At 32.7% G+C, this 15,313-nt stretch overlaps 1 protein-coding gene across 1 annotated transcript in view; it reads right to left on the bottom strand.

Moving 5' to 3' along the window:
• The window catches only part of prkdc (protein kinase, DNA-activated, catalytic subunit), a 68,227-nt gene extending 64,154 nt beyond the window's left edge, over positions 1 to 4,073 (bottom strand). Inside the window, exons 1-3 of the mRNA XM_030123562.1 lie at positions 3,786 to 4,073; positions 215 to 291; positions 33 to 137 (exon numbers count right to left, since the gene is read on the bottom strand). Of these exons, the coding sequence (XP_029979422.1) occupies positions 33 to 137; positions 215 to 291; positions 3,786 to 3,951 (348 nt within the window). The 5' untranslated portion in view covers positions 3,952 to 4,073. The remainder of the gene's footprint in view (positions 1 to 32; positions 138 to 214; positions 292 to 3,785) is intronic.
• Between the last annotated feature and the right edge of the window lie 11,240 nt (positions 4,074 to 15,313).

Raw genomic sequence — 15,313 nt, 5'->3', positions numbered from 1 at the left:
CCGAAGGCCTGTTTTTATTCCAGAGAACTTACTCTTATGTCAACTGCATAAGTCTTCTCCCAGCCTTTAATTTTTGGTGAAACTTTGTCCAAGAACTTCTCCAAAAAACCCAGAATTTCCACTCGGGTGTCCCGGAGCTGGAAAAGACGTTCACATCTGTAAATATGAGAGCATTTTATAAACAGTTGTTTAGTGAAAGCTACTTGATATTTACCTCATCTGAACCCAGAGATTTCCGAAGGAAGCTGAGCAGCCCGAAGTCCTTGGAGAACAGTAAGGAGGTCTGTAAAGCTTTGGGATGAAGACGCAAACACACAGTCAAATGGAAAAGTCAACAAATAAAGAAAATTATCAAACAAAATACTTATAGGACACTATTAGCCTGGGCTCCGTTAAACACTGGTCAACATTTTTCATTCATTTTCTGTGGTTTCATGCAGTAAATCACAAAGAAAAATAGTTTTAAATGCCTTATTGTGCCCAACTATACTAAAAACTGGAGAAAAAAAAACTCAATATAATGAAATAAAAATCATCAAACTGCTTTAGTTTGATGATTTTTGGGAAATAAAAAAACTGGGAAAAAAAAAACTCAATATAATGAAACAAAAATCATCAAACTAATCACAAAAACAACTAATTTTAGATGGAGCTTTTACATTTTCTAACTCTCATTTTCCCACAAACTCAGTAATTCCACTTGGGAATCCTATATTAAACATCACCCATTACTGAAGCCATTTTAGAGACAAATTGTAAAATTATTGGTTCTGATTAATCGGCTCTAGGTGGAAAAAAGGACATGAAGAACAAAGATATTAATCATGTGTAATGAAGCTTTATAAAGCCTATTTTTATGTAACAGATGTTTTGAGTTGAAACCACAGATCAGGTAAAGTCCTGAAAACAGAATCTCAGACATGAACACCTACAGGAGAGAGTTTGTGAGAAAGATTAAAAAAAGATAAAGGTTTTGGACATGAATTTTGTTTCTCGGCCCTGCTCCTTTTGTTATAATTTTGTTGTGTTCACAATAAAACTAAGAAGTACACACAATTCTATCCAGAGTAAGTTGCTTCTTGAAATAAATCTACCAGTAATTCATGAAATAGTTACACATTGCTAGAATTTTTGACCTGCTTTGAGTCATCATTAACATATTTTTCAACAAATTCATGCACAAGGACAAGCACTTGCATGTTATAAGACTGTGGATCTAAAAGATTTGGATCTGAATGAGAAGGTGATGAGGGAAAATGTTGATTGCATCCTGCTTATATGACCATATGGCAAGAAATGGTTTGTTAAGAAGTAAAGTGATTTAACCCTATAACGCCAAACATATCATATTTGATACATGAGTTTTGAAACCCTCTACATGATCAGTGTGATTATTTTTTTCTTGACAAGCCTAATGTATACAAATAGATACATGCAATACACAGATAATCCAGCAGGGGGGAGGAATTTGTTCACCAGAGGCCTTTCCAGTGACACTACAAGACTGTCATTAATGAGGAAGGAGGGAGAACTCTGACAATTTTGAAAAGGAATTACCAATTTGTAAGACATGTTTGTGTTATATTATGTTTTTGTTTGTTCAAAAATAATATTTGAGCATTGAGACCCGTTGTATCAAATATGATACAAAATTGAAACACATAAATGGAAATTTATATTTGAAAAAAAAAAAAAAAAGTTCAAAAAGACCAATAAAGGCTCCAGTTTCAAAAAACTGGAATTTTCTGTCAGTGATGTTATGGTTTAGGCTTTCCAGGGTTAAAGGCTTTTGAACCATACACAGGCAGAGCATTCCATGTGATTTGGAGAGAAAGCATGGCAAGTTCTGCATTTGCATTTTAATCTTTTTTTTTTTATTGTTGGCCGACCTGCCCTTAAGCAAGGCACATAAGCCACCCCACCCCAGTTTTGCTTCCTGGGCCCCTGACATGGCAACCCACTCCCCCTTGTTTGCAGTGTGTGGTGTGTTCCTGCAAGTTCAGCCAGTGACGGGTTAAACACATAGGGATAATGTGTGTTTCAGCATGTGTTGCATGTCCACATGTAAATATATAATGATAAATAAAGATTCTTATTCTTCTGATTGCAGCAGCTCCTAAACTATGGCTAACTTGGTGTTTGAAACCATGTGAGATGTTTGAAGGTACTATCTTTATTCTATTGTTTTTATTTGGTAGTGGTTTATTGTTCTTATTTATCTATTTAATTTATTTATTTAGTTAGTTGTTTTTTTTAATTGTATGGCTTTTTAATCTATCTTGTATTTTATTCTTTAATTTGGGTTTTATTTATTCTTCTGTATAGCACTTTTTTCTTTTGTACAGTTTCTGTGTCTTTAACTCTAGTCTGTATTTTATTCTTCTATTTTGGTTTTAACCCTTTCATGCACAAATTATGAAAACCTTAGTCAATATTTTTTTCTTGAGTGTTTTTGTTCTTCTTTAGGCATGAAAAAACAATGCAATTGATTTTTTTTTTTTTTTAATGAACGTATTTTTCATGGAGTTACAAAAATGTCCACTCAGCTGGACACCATGCATTTAAGTTTTGAAGCAAAGAAACATTTATATAAAAATCATCATCAGAAAGTGATATAATGTGTGAAAACTATGAAATAAAAGCATTTTTAATGCCACTAATTGCTAAATTGCTACTGTTTTCTCACATTTTATCACACTCTAATATTAATTATTACTCATTTCATAGAGATAAAATCCTCCTGAGACCCAGGAAATGGACAGTTTTAGCTTTTTACATTAAAAAATTGTCTTGATTGGAAACTGCATAATGCAACAGTTTTTTCAGATACATTTTTTAAAACTATTCTTCTTTAGTGATTGTTTTTTTAATGGAATGTCCTCTGTAATGGACAGCATTTTTAAAGTAAAACTGTCAAACTTTTTTCCCCGACAGAGGACAAAATGCATTGCTGGGTCTCAGGAGAATATGCAAAAAAAAAAAAAAAAAAAAAAAAAAAAAAAAAAGTTTCTTAATTACAGTCTAATACCAATTAGCAATTAATTTACACTAAAGCATGTTACTGCAGATCAGGTTTATCAAGAGCAGCAAAGTTACAGTAATCGTATGAATTGCAGTGTTTTGGATGATGCATAAGAGTCCTGATATGGAACTAAAACAACAAAACCCATGAATAAACAATAGAACAGCCGTAGAATAACTGTCCACTGGAGTGACCACTATGCATGAAAGGGTTAATTATTCTTCTGTACAGCACTTTGGTCCACTGCAGTTGTTTTAAAGTTTTTTTTTTACAAATAAAGTTGGATTGGATTGCTGAACTGTTAGGTGTTATAGTTGAGTCAAACTCTGGATGTTTATCATTAACACTAGGTTTCAATCCACTGATTTCACCTGTTGTTGTGGATACTGCATATTTCTATTTTTAACCAATATATCTATTCTCTTTCCTTTCCCACTACAGACATCCAACAGATGTTCTGCACCATATACTTCTTCACGTGCACCCAGTGTTTTTGTGCGTGCGTGACCGCCCACCCCGGTGCGTTTTGGCGCACGAGGCTCTTTCATAAAACTCTTTTGACTATAATCAAACGTCCCTGAAGTTATTCATATAAAACAAACTAATAAATACCACCCAAAAGTTCTGTATTTATTGATCTACAAGGCTGTTTTACCAAAAAAGAAGAAGGTAAGTGTTACTAAAAACAAATGACCAGATTGTTAGTGGACTTTGAAGGCTCTAAGGGGCATTTAATAGATCATAATGGTAAAATAAATCTTACCAAGTTCATTCTCGGTTGGTGTTAGCATGCACTCTTGTCCCAAGTCGCCGACAATATCGTGACATTTCAAGGCTGCAGCTCGAGTGTCTTCGTCTGAAAGTGATTCGTGAAGTTTTAGGAGAAGACCCTGAATCCCCCCAGCAGCGGAACCCTGAGAAGAAGACATGTCTACACAACTTGTCTAAGATAATATTAGCATCACAAGGAGCATGTTAGCATCTGCAGAAAGTACTGGATAAAAGTATGCGTGGTGTGTACAGCTAAACAATGCGCTGTCAAGTTGCGCAGTCATTCAATCTCAAACCCGGAAGAAGAACCGGATGTACATTGTCTGAATCTCAAAATAAAAGCCTCTGTGTCGAAGCCGTTGAGTTCTACTACTTCCGGTTAACGTCATTTTTTTCGATATTTTCGGGGAGAATTATTCAAATTTGATCACATTGTGGAAACTATCAACGCTAATTAAACTGTGCTTCATATTAGTCACACACGTATCACTAAGAGCAAAAAATATTACACATTAACATAATATTCTATTTTCATTGAGCTGAAGTTTTTCATTTGTTTTTTTGTTGTTGTTGTTCACCTTGTTTTTCCGGGGTTTTTTGTCATGCTGCCCCATCTTTTACATTAAAAACTAGAAAAAAATGATTTTTTTTTTTTTCTTTTCAGTTTTAATATTTTTTATAGGTACTTTATGAAAAGCGCATTTTTGTAATTAGCGGTATGGGTGTGACTAATATAGAACCAATTCTAAGGCTTAAGAAATAAAAGTGTGAGTACCATAAATAACTGATGTTGAGAATATAAACTGACAAATAATAAAATATGATTTAGGTTAATTGTAACACAAAGACCATAAAAACCCTGTGTTCTCTTGAAAAATCAACATTTAGATCACATAAAAGATTGTGGATGTCAGATAAGATGAACAGTCACAGAAATCATATAATTAACCCTTGAAAAGTCAAATGTGTGAGCACTTTGTATAAAGTTTTAACGCTGTTGTAAACAAACCACTACAAAGCAACAAATAGACAACAACTGCCATGAAATCAAGCTTTATTAGCTGCAACTCAAGCATCAAAAGCTGAATGAATTGAACAGAATGAGTCTGGACAAATCAGCAACGTGACTTTAACAAACAAGATCACACAAAATTCAAAACATTATTGCATTAATGAGGTTCGGCCCATGTAGTTGTTACATTTTAGGATTAAACAACTGGTGATGTAAAACTCAAGTACACGTAAAACATACAGACATTTCAATATATTTTGTGACATTTTCAGGTCAAACAATGAATTGATTTATATATTTGCAGCTCTAGTCCTGACTCTTTGCCGCTTAGGTGCTTGGTCAGTCGTATTTATAGAGAAAAATACAGACAGAAAAAATAGACAGTGATTCTGATTGCTGCTGCAGTTACAAAATTTCAATGTCCTTGTTTTTAATTTGTCATACTTTATATAAAGTTCAGTTTACTTTTTGCTAGAATTTTGGTGTTGAGTTTCAGATATATTTCATTACACTGAGCTCATTTTGACATCATGTTAAACTCTAGTTACATTTAAATGACTTGAACAACCAAAACAACCAGTAGTGTATTAGCACAAAGCTCAAAGCGTGGCTGCGGCCTAATGCCGCCTTTCAGTGCCCTGCTACTAAACTTTCAGGTTTTTCTTGTACTCCTCCAAGCTTTTCTCACATTCTGCACCATAGAATGGGAACGGGCATTCACACATTGCTATCTTTTTGTCTGGCGTGACACTTTTGCCCCCGTTCTTGCATGATATTTTGGGCTCTTTGCCACTTATCTCTTCTTCGCTTTTAATAAGGATCAGGAAAGTTCCCTGACCCAATTTCTTCAAATGTTTTCCACATTCTCCTTTATACAGATAAGGTTGTGCATTTGAGAGGCTTACACTGCTGTTTGGCAAATTCTCATCATCATTTTCATCCTCTGGTAATGGTACCGCATTAGTGGAAGTTTGACTGCTATGCCTATAGGTATGCACGGCTGTGTATATCTGAGACACCTCTTTTTCCAGAAATTTCGTCTTACATTTCTGTAGATGCTCTTCAATAGCATTACAGGTTTTTAAGGATGCAGGAAAGCACGTCTTAATCGCGTTTTTCATCTCTGTCAGCTTGGTACTGCTCCCTTTCACTTGCTTGGCTACCGCAACAGTAACAGTTCCTCTCTCTACTTCAACAAAACCTGTCAAAATATGATATTTTCTAAATATTGGAAGACCCTTGGTGTTGTGGGTTGAAAATGCCACAACCATCCAGTCATACCTGGTGTACGTACTTTTTAAGAATTGCATGATTTCATCTGCTAGCGCTTGATGCTTTTTAGTGTCATCAATACGTTCAAAAACATCCATCGCAATGTAGTGATCGATGTTGGATACGCACTGTTTTTGTGACCTGAACAAAGCTTCAGCAGATTTTTTTGCAATCTCTTTCCCTGTTTCAATCCTAACATTAGGATTCAATGCCTTAAATTCATAGAACCGTCGATCGAGCTCATTGGCTTTGCACATAAGTTCATTTAAATTATCAAATTGTTGGTTTACATTAGCTTCGTGACATCTTAACCTTTCAGCCAGTAGGTCTCCAAGGGTTTGAGTGATAGATACTGGTTCAGCTGTCAGGTACTGGTACAGAACCAGAGAGCTATCTGCATACTGGCTGTAAAATGTTAAGAAAAACTCTTTGAGCTTGTCACCTGTAGTTATTTGTTGATTACGTACCATATGAGTGTATTTAATCCAGGCATGTTCTACATTGTTTATTGCCTTTTGGTAGTCTGCCCATTTCACTTCTGCGTTAACAGCGCCAAGTTTAGAATACGAAGCTTTCACTTCACTGTAGATACCTTCCAGTTTGTCTGCTTCTGGGAAGAACAACAATGCAGCTTTTGCAAATGGACCCACTTGAAAAAACTCGGCTAATATTTCTGTGACTTTACTGAAGTTTTCCTCGAACCATTTTTTCACCGCATTGGTTTTTGGTGGTTGATTCGTTGCTTGTTGTCCTCCAGAAGAGCCTCCTTGGTTTACAGCAGGTGCGGGGAGGGAGGACAACGCCAAGAGAAGCAGCAACAGGCCTGGAGACGTCATGACTTACAAAACAGACCAAAAATACAATAAATACACAATACATTTATCACTGCCAGCATTTTTATATTAATTCTAAATTCATTTATCATTTTTATATTCATTCATATGTAATTTTCATGTCCTAAAGCTGAAAATGAAAAAAAAAAAAATATACGTATTCATACTCAACCAAAAATGATCAACACAATGAACAGACATTTAATCTACAATACTGTGTTGGTTTAAGTAAAAGGCTTAAATGATTTTACATTTTCTTCATCTGAGAATGGATGATTTTACTGAAATGAAAAATTAAAAATTATATTTTTTTTACTGTAAAAACAAAAGCAAGTCACTGTTGTCAGCTTCAAGTTGATTTTTTCTTTACACTTAATCTTCACTTCAATATTGTTGTTGGTGTTTTTCAGTATATTCATTGATATATGATTAATTGACCATGTATATGAGTCAGAAAAAATTATATTAATGGCTAAACTAAAGCAAACAGTCAGACAAAGCCCCTTAATGTCCAAATGAGACAAAAAAAAAAAGAGAAATCAAAATAATCTTTGTTATTCAATGACAAAAATTAAATAAAACACGGTTATATTTGTAATTTACGGTCAGATCGTTCTAAACAATTATAGAGATAAAATATTAAGACTTACAGGAGTAATATCAAATAAAACAACAAAACACTTGACTGAATTTGACCTGAGAATATGAAAAAAAAAATGCTTAAGACAAAAGAAAAATGTACAGACGTGGAAAAAATTATTAGACCACCCTTGTTTTCTTCAATTTCTGATTCATTTTAATGTTTGGTACAACTAAAGGTACATTTATTTGGACAAATATAACAATAACAAAAAACAACTCATAAGAGGTTAATTTCAGAGCTGATATCTATCCATTTTCCATGATTTTCTTGATAATAACCAAAATCACTTCAGTTCTTACATCAATATCTATGGCATTGTACTGACAAAAACAGTGCTTTTAGGCATTCCATGTTTTCTTTTCTGTCTGTTTTAGTCACATGATACACACAGGAGTTAGTACTTGATTGCATAACCATTGTTTTTGATGACTTTTGATGGTCTAATAATTTTTTTTTCGACTGTATGTAATGATAGTGAGACATATTGCAATATACAATATATCATCATATTGAGTGTTTTATTATCAAGAGGCTTTAATACAATGATATTAATTATTGGAACAGGTGTTTAATAGGCTCCCTACTCCTACATTTATATTAACAGGCATACAGTGCATTTTTAGCCCCAAAAAAGAACAATGAAGACATATTTATAGGTGAAACAAACGTTGTAAATAAAGATGTGTGGACATAACAGACCTGGAGGATGTTTGGACAAACGTTCAGCCCGTGGAATCACCGGTCAGGAGGCCGTTTGGTGCAGCGTTCAGCCTGTGGTGGAGTCTGAATCTGTCAATCAGAAGATGAATGAAGTCCTGGAGGAAGTGTCTGATCTGTAGGTTCTGTACTCGTGCTTTTTATAACAACCAGAAGCAGGTTTGGCAATAATTTGGATCAATGCATATGCAAAACCTGGGGCTCCCTCTCAATTTTCATGTCAGGTTCCATGTTAACAGACTGTACACTGAATGACCACACCAGGTGCATTAGATATGTACATTTACGGTCAAATTAACACCATATCGGCAGTATTTTTATACAACCGAGCCCTGATACTATTGTTTCAAAGCCTAGACTACACCTCAGTGCAGCTGTGTAAAAGCTATCAGTTACTTTTCATGTAATAAAAGGTGTCAGTTATGTAAAATATTGCAGGTATGGTGTTCATTTGGCTATCAATAGGGAATTTGAGCCTAACGGTCTTTGATACTGCTGCCCAAGTATATGGTTTGGTGTTTTCAAAATTATTCACTGAACATTCAGATTAAAAAAAAGTAATAATCAGTTAAAATCAATTTAAAAAAAAAAAGATACATCTTATTTTTAAAAATTACATAACATTTTCATGTGTAAAAACAGGAAACTGTTCATTAAATATAATGCCAATTCCAGCTGATTTTTTATTATGTACAAAACACTGAAACTTTAATCTTTGGAGGGTAACAGACAGTGTTAGTGTTCATGGTGGACACACTTGTGGCTTACACACGTTTCATTATTGCCTTGTTTTACAGTTTTGCACCATATGTTCTCTGTTATGTGTTAAATGAAACTTAAAATTTCACCCAACGATACAATGGTTGTTTATTAGGAGTCTGTTTTAGTTTTTTTTTTTTTCACCTGTTGTGTGTTATTGACTTTTTTGTGGAAGAATTACCACTATAATCAGTTATACTACCATGTTATGTTAATGTATCTGCCCTAATATCTTATTGGCATAAATGATTGTTATACTGGCCATTTTTTGGGAAAATAAAAGCAGCCATGTCTCTATAATTGGAGATTTTTTTTTACAGTAGTATGAAGAGACTGTGTTCATTGATTTTACTAAATAAACCAACACTCGATGCCACAATCATAAGAGTTAAAACAATGGAATATGAGCAATGTTATAAGTATCTTGGGACAATTATTGATTCTAAACTGAACTTTCAGGAAAACTATAAAGCTGTGTGTAAAAAGAGTCTGCACTGTCTCCCCAAACGGTCCCATTTTCATATAGACAAAACAATGGTGATCATATTTATCAGGCTTTAATTGAATCCATTTTATTGTTTCCCTTAGTGACAACAGATAATCACAGACATTTTTTTTTTTTTTTTTTTTAGCTTTGCATGGTGAATTCCATCTTCTTCCCTTTGGACAGAGGTTTTCAGTCCCCATTTGCAAAATTAAACACTACAAAAACAAGTTTTTTCCAGCAGCAATCACACTGATAAACTATAAATTTCTTCCATATAACTTCACAAGTTTCTTTGGAGCATTATTTATTTTTATATACTGTATATTTTTATCTTTTTAACATATGCTGTTTTATTCCAGTCTTATATAACAGGTTTTATTCTCTTAACCTATGTCTTGAACATAATTTTTGGTAACGAACAAGACTCTGAAGATAAGTTATTCTGGTGTTTTTAGTTATTTGCTTGTCCGATTGCAGCATTCTTTATCAATCCTTTAATTACTTCTATTCCCTGTGTTTATGTGTTTTATTGTGTCAAGACTGTGACGGATGCTATGACTTGCAAACAGCAAACCTAGTTTACCTATGGGTACCAATAAAGTAACCTGACAATGAACATTTTAGCCCTTTATCCATTGAAAACTACTATAGAAACAGCTTTTTTCCAGCAGCGATCACACTGATAAACAAGCAATAAATTTTTTCCATATAACTTCATGAGTTACTTTGGAGCATGTTGTATTTTCTATATATATTTTTATACTTTTTATCTTTTTATCATATACTGTTTTATTCCAGTCTTATTTAACAGGTTTTATTCTCTTAAACTATATTATATATATATATAAACTATATTTTTTGTAATGAACAAGACTATTCATTGAAAAGTAATTAACAGTTTCTAAAAGTTAGGTGTAGTTTCATATTTTGTCCACCAAGAGGCAGAATTTGAGTCTAGTGAGAGCCAATGAGAGCATATTAATTTTCCTGAGGAAGTCCTACAAAAAACATAAAACCTCATAAAACAAATCCAAAGCACTTAAATCAACATACACATTTGTACTCTGTATTGTAACAACATTTTTGGCAGTTTCACCCAGCTCTATTTATGCCATTCTAAAACTTGACATCATTAATAAATAAATAAATGAATAAATAAATAAATGTCAGCACCTTGTCATGTTTTAGCTTAAGTGAATAATAATCCATAGGTCTCACCACTTCAACACATTTTCCCAGTTAATCGGTATTTCCTCTGAATTCTTCTACGTGCAAAATACTTACTGACAATATTGTTGTTTATTGTATCTTGTGTGAAATAGTTATTTGTTGCTGTTCTCCATTTATCTTTTTGCTTATTATTCTTATTACTTACTTACATACTTATATTATTATGACTACTATTACTGTTATCACTTTATCATAACTTTTATCCTGTAACTGGTAAAAAAAAATACACACACACAGTTCTATCTAATCTAATCTAATCTAATCTAATCTAATCTGTAAAAAGATATATCAATCATATGAAATATATAAAATGAGCCTTTTTTGTATTAGACTAATACAACATAATTAGATATTTGTTATCATTATTATTATTATTATTATTATTATTATTTTTACTACTACTTTATTATTACTTTGTTTTTACAAGTACTTTCCAATATGCAATCGGCTGTTTGTTTTTTTCCAATACTATTTTTATAGTTATTGTTATTACTATTTTCTTGTAATATTCTTTTATTGTACATTAAGTATTGTGCTGTAACTAGAACCTCAATTTACTGAGGGTTTTGCACAATCGATCAGTAAAGTTCAATCTAATCTAATCTAATCTAATCAATGAGGTGAAGTATATAAAATGAGCCTTTTTTGAATGAAAATATTACAACATAATCAGTTATTTATTATCTATTTATTATTATTATTACTACTTTATTATTACTTTGTTTTTTCATGTACTTTCCAATATGCAATCACCTGTTTGTTTTTTTCCAATATTATTTTTATAGTTATTGTTATTACTATTTTCTTGTAATATTCCTTATTTTGTACATTTAGTATTGTGCTGTAACTGGAACCTCAATTTCTTGAAGGCTTTGCCCAAGGGGTCAGTAAAATTCAACCTAATCTAATCTAATCTAATCTAATCAATGATGTGAAATATATAAAATGAGCCTTTTCTTTGTAGCTAAATGACTTAAAAATTGCATAAACACAGGAGTGGTGTCACCAACTGTAATACATGAATCTGTTTTGATGCAAGGCAGGAAAATGTGGAAACTCTGCAACCTTCACAGAAGCAGAACCGATGGTGTGTTTAAAGGTTCCTCTCCGGGTATTAGTCTGTAATATGTTCCACAGAACCAACGAGGACTGACTTTTGCAATGTGTTGACTCATGTGGCAATAAGGCTCAGTGTAACCATGTCCTAGTCCACAAACTTACAGAGATTAGAAATAAAGTCCACTTCAGACTTGGACTCTGATCATTACTGGTCCTCTTTGACCTGTAAATAGCCCCAGTGACCAAAAGCACCTATTGATCTAAAATGTTCCGTAACTGTTGAACAACTAATCCTATCAATGTATGTAGATAATTCTGGTAAAACACACATTCTCAGCTTTACAGACACATCAGATATGATCCATTTGGACGTTCAGAGGCTCCACAGTTACCGTGGAAACAACACTGTCATCTTCTACAACATTAATTCACAAGTAAAACCATGGAGGTGCTTGTTTTTATATATATTAAATAACAGTAAACAAAGTGAAAAAACGAATAAGCAACAAAATGAACAAAAACAGCCAAAGTAATCAATAAAATTAACAAAATGAATAAGAAATGAAAAAATAATGCGCAACAAGAATAAAAGGAGCTATAAATTGAACAAAACTGAAGAAAAAGCAATAAGTAACAAAATGAACAAAAATGAATAAAATAACACAAAAAAGAACAAAATTAATAAAGTAAATACAATTAAAAAAAAAATAAATAAAGGACACAAATGAGGTTGTAGACATTCGTTTTTATGTTCAGTTAATGATATAGCTTGTTGAAAGTAATTTTTCTTCAGTTTTGATGTAATCTTTAAATCTTCTCTGAGCTTTTCCAAACATCTGCATAAGTCAATTAAATATAAATACCTGCTTTTCGCTAAATAATACAGAGGATAACCAAAACCATCTACTGATCTAAAATGTTTAACACCTGTTGATCCACTAAACCTAACAATTCATGTAAATAATTGGTGTAAAATACAGTTTGTCATCTTTTCATGTTCATCAAATGACCCATTTGGACGTTCAGATACTCCATAGTTACCGTGGAAACACTGTCATCTTCTACAACATTGATTCACCAGTAAAACCCATTGAGTTGCATCAATGACAGTGGATGGAGATGCTTGGTTTATGTTCAGTTATTGATATATTTCACTGAAAAAGTCACTTTTTCTGCAGTTTTCTGTTTTTGATATAACCCTCAACTTTAATCTGAGCTTTTATGAACATGATCAGAATTAAATACAGGAAAATACCTGATTTGTACTGATAAAATGCAGAATACAGAGAAAAGTATTTTAATAAATGGTGATAAATCACTTAAGAAAGGTTAAATATAGAGAGCATTTCATTTGGGAACTGACACAAAAGTAGCGCTGGGTCTTTATGGGATAAACTCTTAACAAAAAACACATCCACAAACATCAGTTAATCATTTTTAATTGATAATACAATCAAAAATAAGGAACAAGAGTTAGGTCGAAGGATAAGTGTTCATAACTCAGGGTTTCAGTAATGACTGTTACGTGTCCAGATGCTGCTAAACCCAGTGTCACGTCTCCTGTGTATGAACTAAACACCTTTTAGTACCGTTAAGTCCAGACTGTGGTGATGGTGGACGTCGTTGGGACTGGGTCAGCTGTTGTAGTGTGTGTATATGTGTGTGTGTTCACAGTTTGTAGCTCAGAGTAATTCAAGTAAAATGTTTAGCATGCACTGTTGTCACTCGACTACACATAATACTCCGCTGCCTCTTACAGTCGCTCCAAAACGACGGTTAGTTGTTCGGTTTGTTTGGAGCGTCAGGGCTATTGCATAGGACACACCCACCAAGTCATGATGGGGTCGAAGTGCACGCAGGGCTGGGCGATAAAGCGTGATCATTTATTATACGTCTTTATCTGGTGTTTAGGGTTTATCTTGTTTGCATTGTCAAATAAAACATTTAGTTTTTTGTCTTTACTATACATTTTAAAGGTGAACAAACATTTTATCATTATAATATTTTCAATGTTCTAGCTCAGGGATGTCAAACATGCGGCCCGTGGGCCAAAACTGGCCCGCCAAAGGTTCCAATACAGAACCAAGATGAATTTGGGAAATGCAAAAAATTACACTGAAGATATTAAGAGTCACTTTTAGTTCAGGTTACACATATAGTCATAAAGTAAAATAATAGCATAATAACCTATAAATAATGACTCTAAATTTTCTTCTTGAAAAAAAACAAACAAACATTACACTATGAATGAATTATATTTACATAAAATACAAAATGTTCTATGTAAATATAATGAAAATATTTACATTTACAAGGTTCTAATACGGCCTGCGGAATGAATTTGGAAAATGCAAAAATTAGGCTACACTGAAGATATTAACAGTCGCTTTTAGTTCAGGTTTCACATATAGTCGTAAAAGTAAAATAATAGCATAATAATCTGTAAGTAATGACTTAAAATTTTCTTCTTGAAAAAAACAAACATTACACTATGAATCAATTATATTTGCATAAAATACAAATGTTTTATGTAAATATAATGTAAATATTTACATTTACAAAATATCCTTTAACAATATGTGAATAACCTGAACAAATAACCTAAAATGTTTATAGAAAATTGTGTGTAATTTCAACAATATTCTGCCTGTTACTGAACGTTTTGTGCATTTGTAGATCAACTGTGATCAATAAATTGTGTTAATATCAAGATGAGGTGAAATATTGTAGAAATTGTTCTAATTTTAGTTCCAAATTCCAATATTTTTAACAATATTATAGCTGTTACCAAATGTTTATGTAACATTGTGTGTAATGCACATGTGTAAACGATATGTTGAAGCATAAGATTGTTAAAATTGCACTTTAAAATTAGATTTTTTTCAGATTATTCACATCTTTTTTTGTGAAAGGATAGTTTGTAAATGGATATATTTTTTAAAATTGGATGTTTTTTATTGCACTAAAAGAGAAATGTTGTAGTTGTCATTATTTATAGGCTATTATTATGCAATTATTTTATTTTACCGGTCACTTGAGATCAAATTGGTCTGAATGTGGACCTCAACTAAAATGAGTCTGACACCCCCATTCTAGCTCTACATTAATGAACTGATCTGAACATAAAGAGGAGATTAAAACCACAAATACTAACATGGTCAGAATATAATACTTCAGAAAGACAAAGGTAGAGCATTTGTAACTATTATGAAGATAAACGTTTGTTCAACATCATTCAATGAAAAAAAGGGCTTCAACAAAATGATTAAATCAGAGATGATGTGTTTTTGTAGTGATGTGTCTTTTAGGTGATTTTCATCCTATATCTTCTGTCACTTTTATTTTGTTGCATCTTTTACATTATTTTCCTGTTTTGTGTGTTTTTGTCTTTAGTCTATAATGTTGTTTTGCTTTGCTGCATCTTTCGTATTGTCTCACCTTTTGATCTCATCTTCTACAAAGTTTGTGTTTTGTTTAATCTTTTCATTTTGCTGCATCTTTTATGTCA

Source organism: Sphaeramia orbicularis, chromosome 20, assembly GCF_902148855.1.
Source record: "Sphaeramia orbicularis chromosome 20, fSphaOr1.1, whole genome shotgun sequence".
NCBI classification, from domain to species: Eukaryota; Metazoa; Chordata; class Actinopteri; order Kurtiformes; family Apogonidae; genus Sphaeramia; species Sphaeramia orbicularis.
The sequence above is the reverse complement of the archived record's forward strand: the minus strand, read 5'-3'. Positions and strand labels throughout refer to the sequence as shown.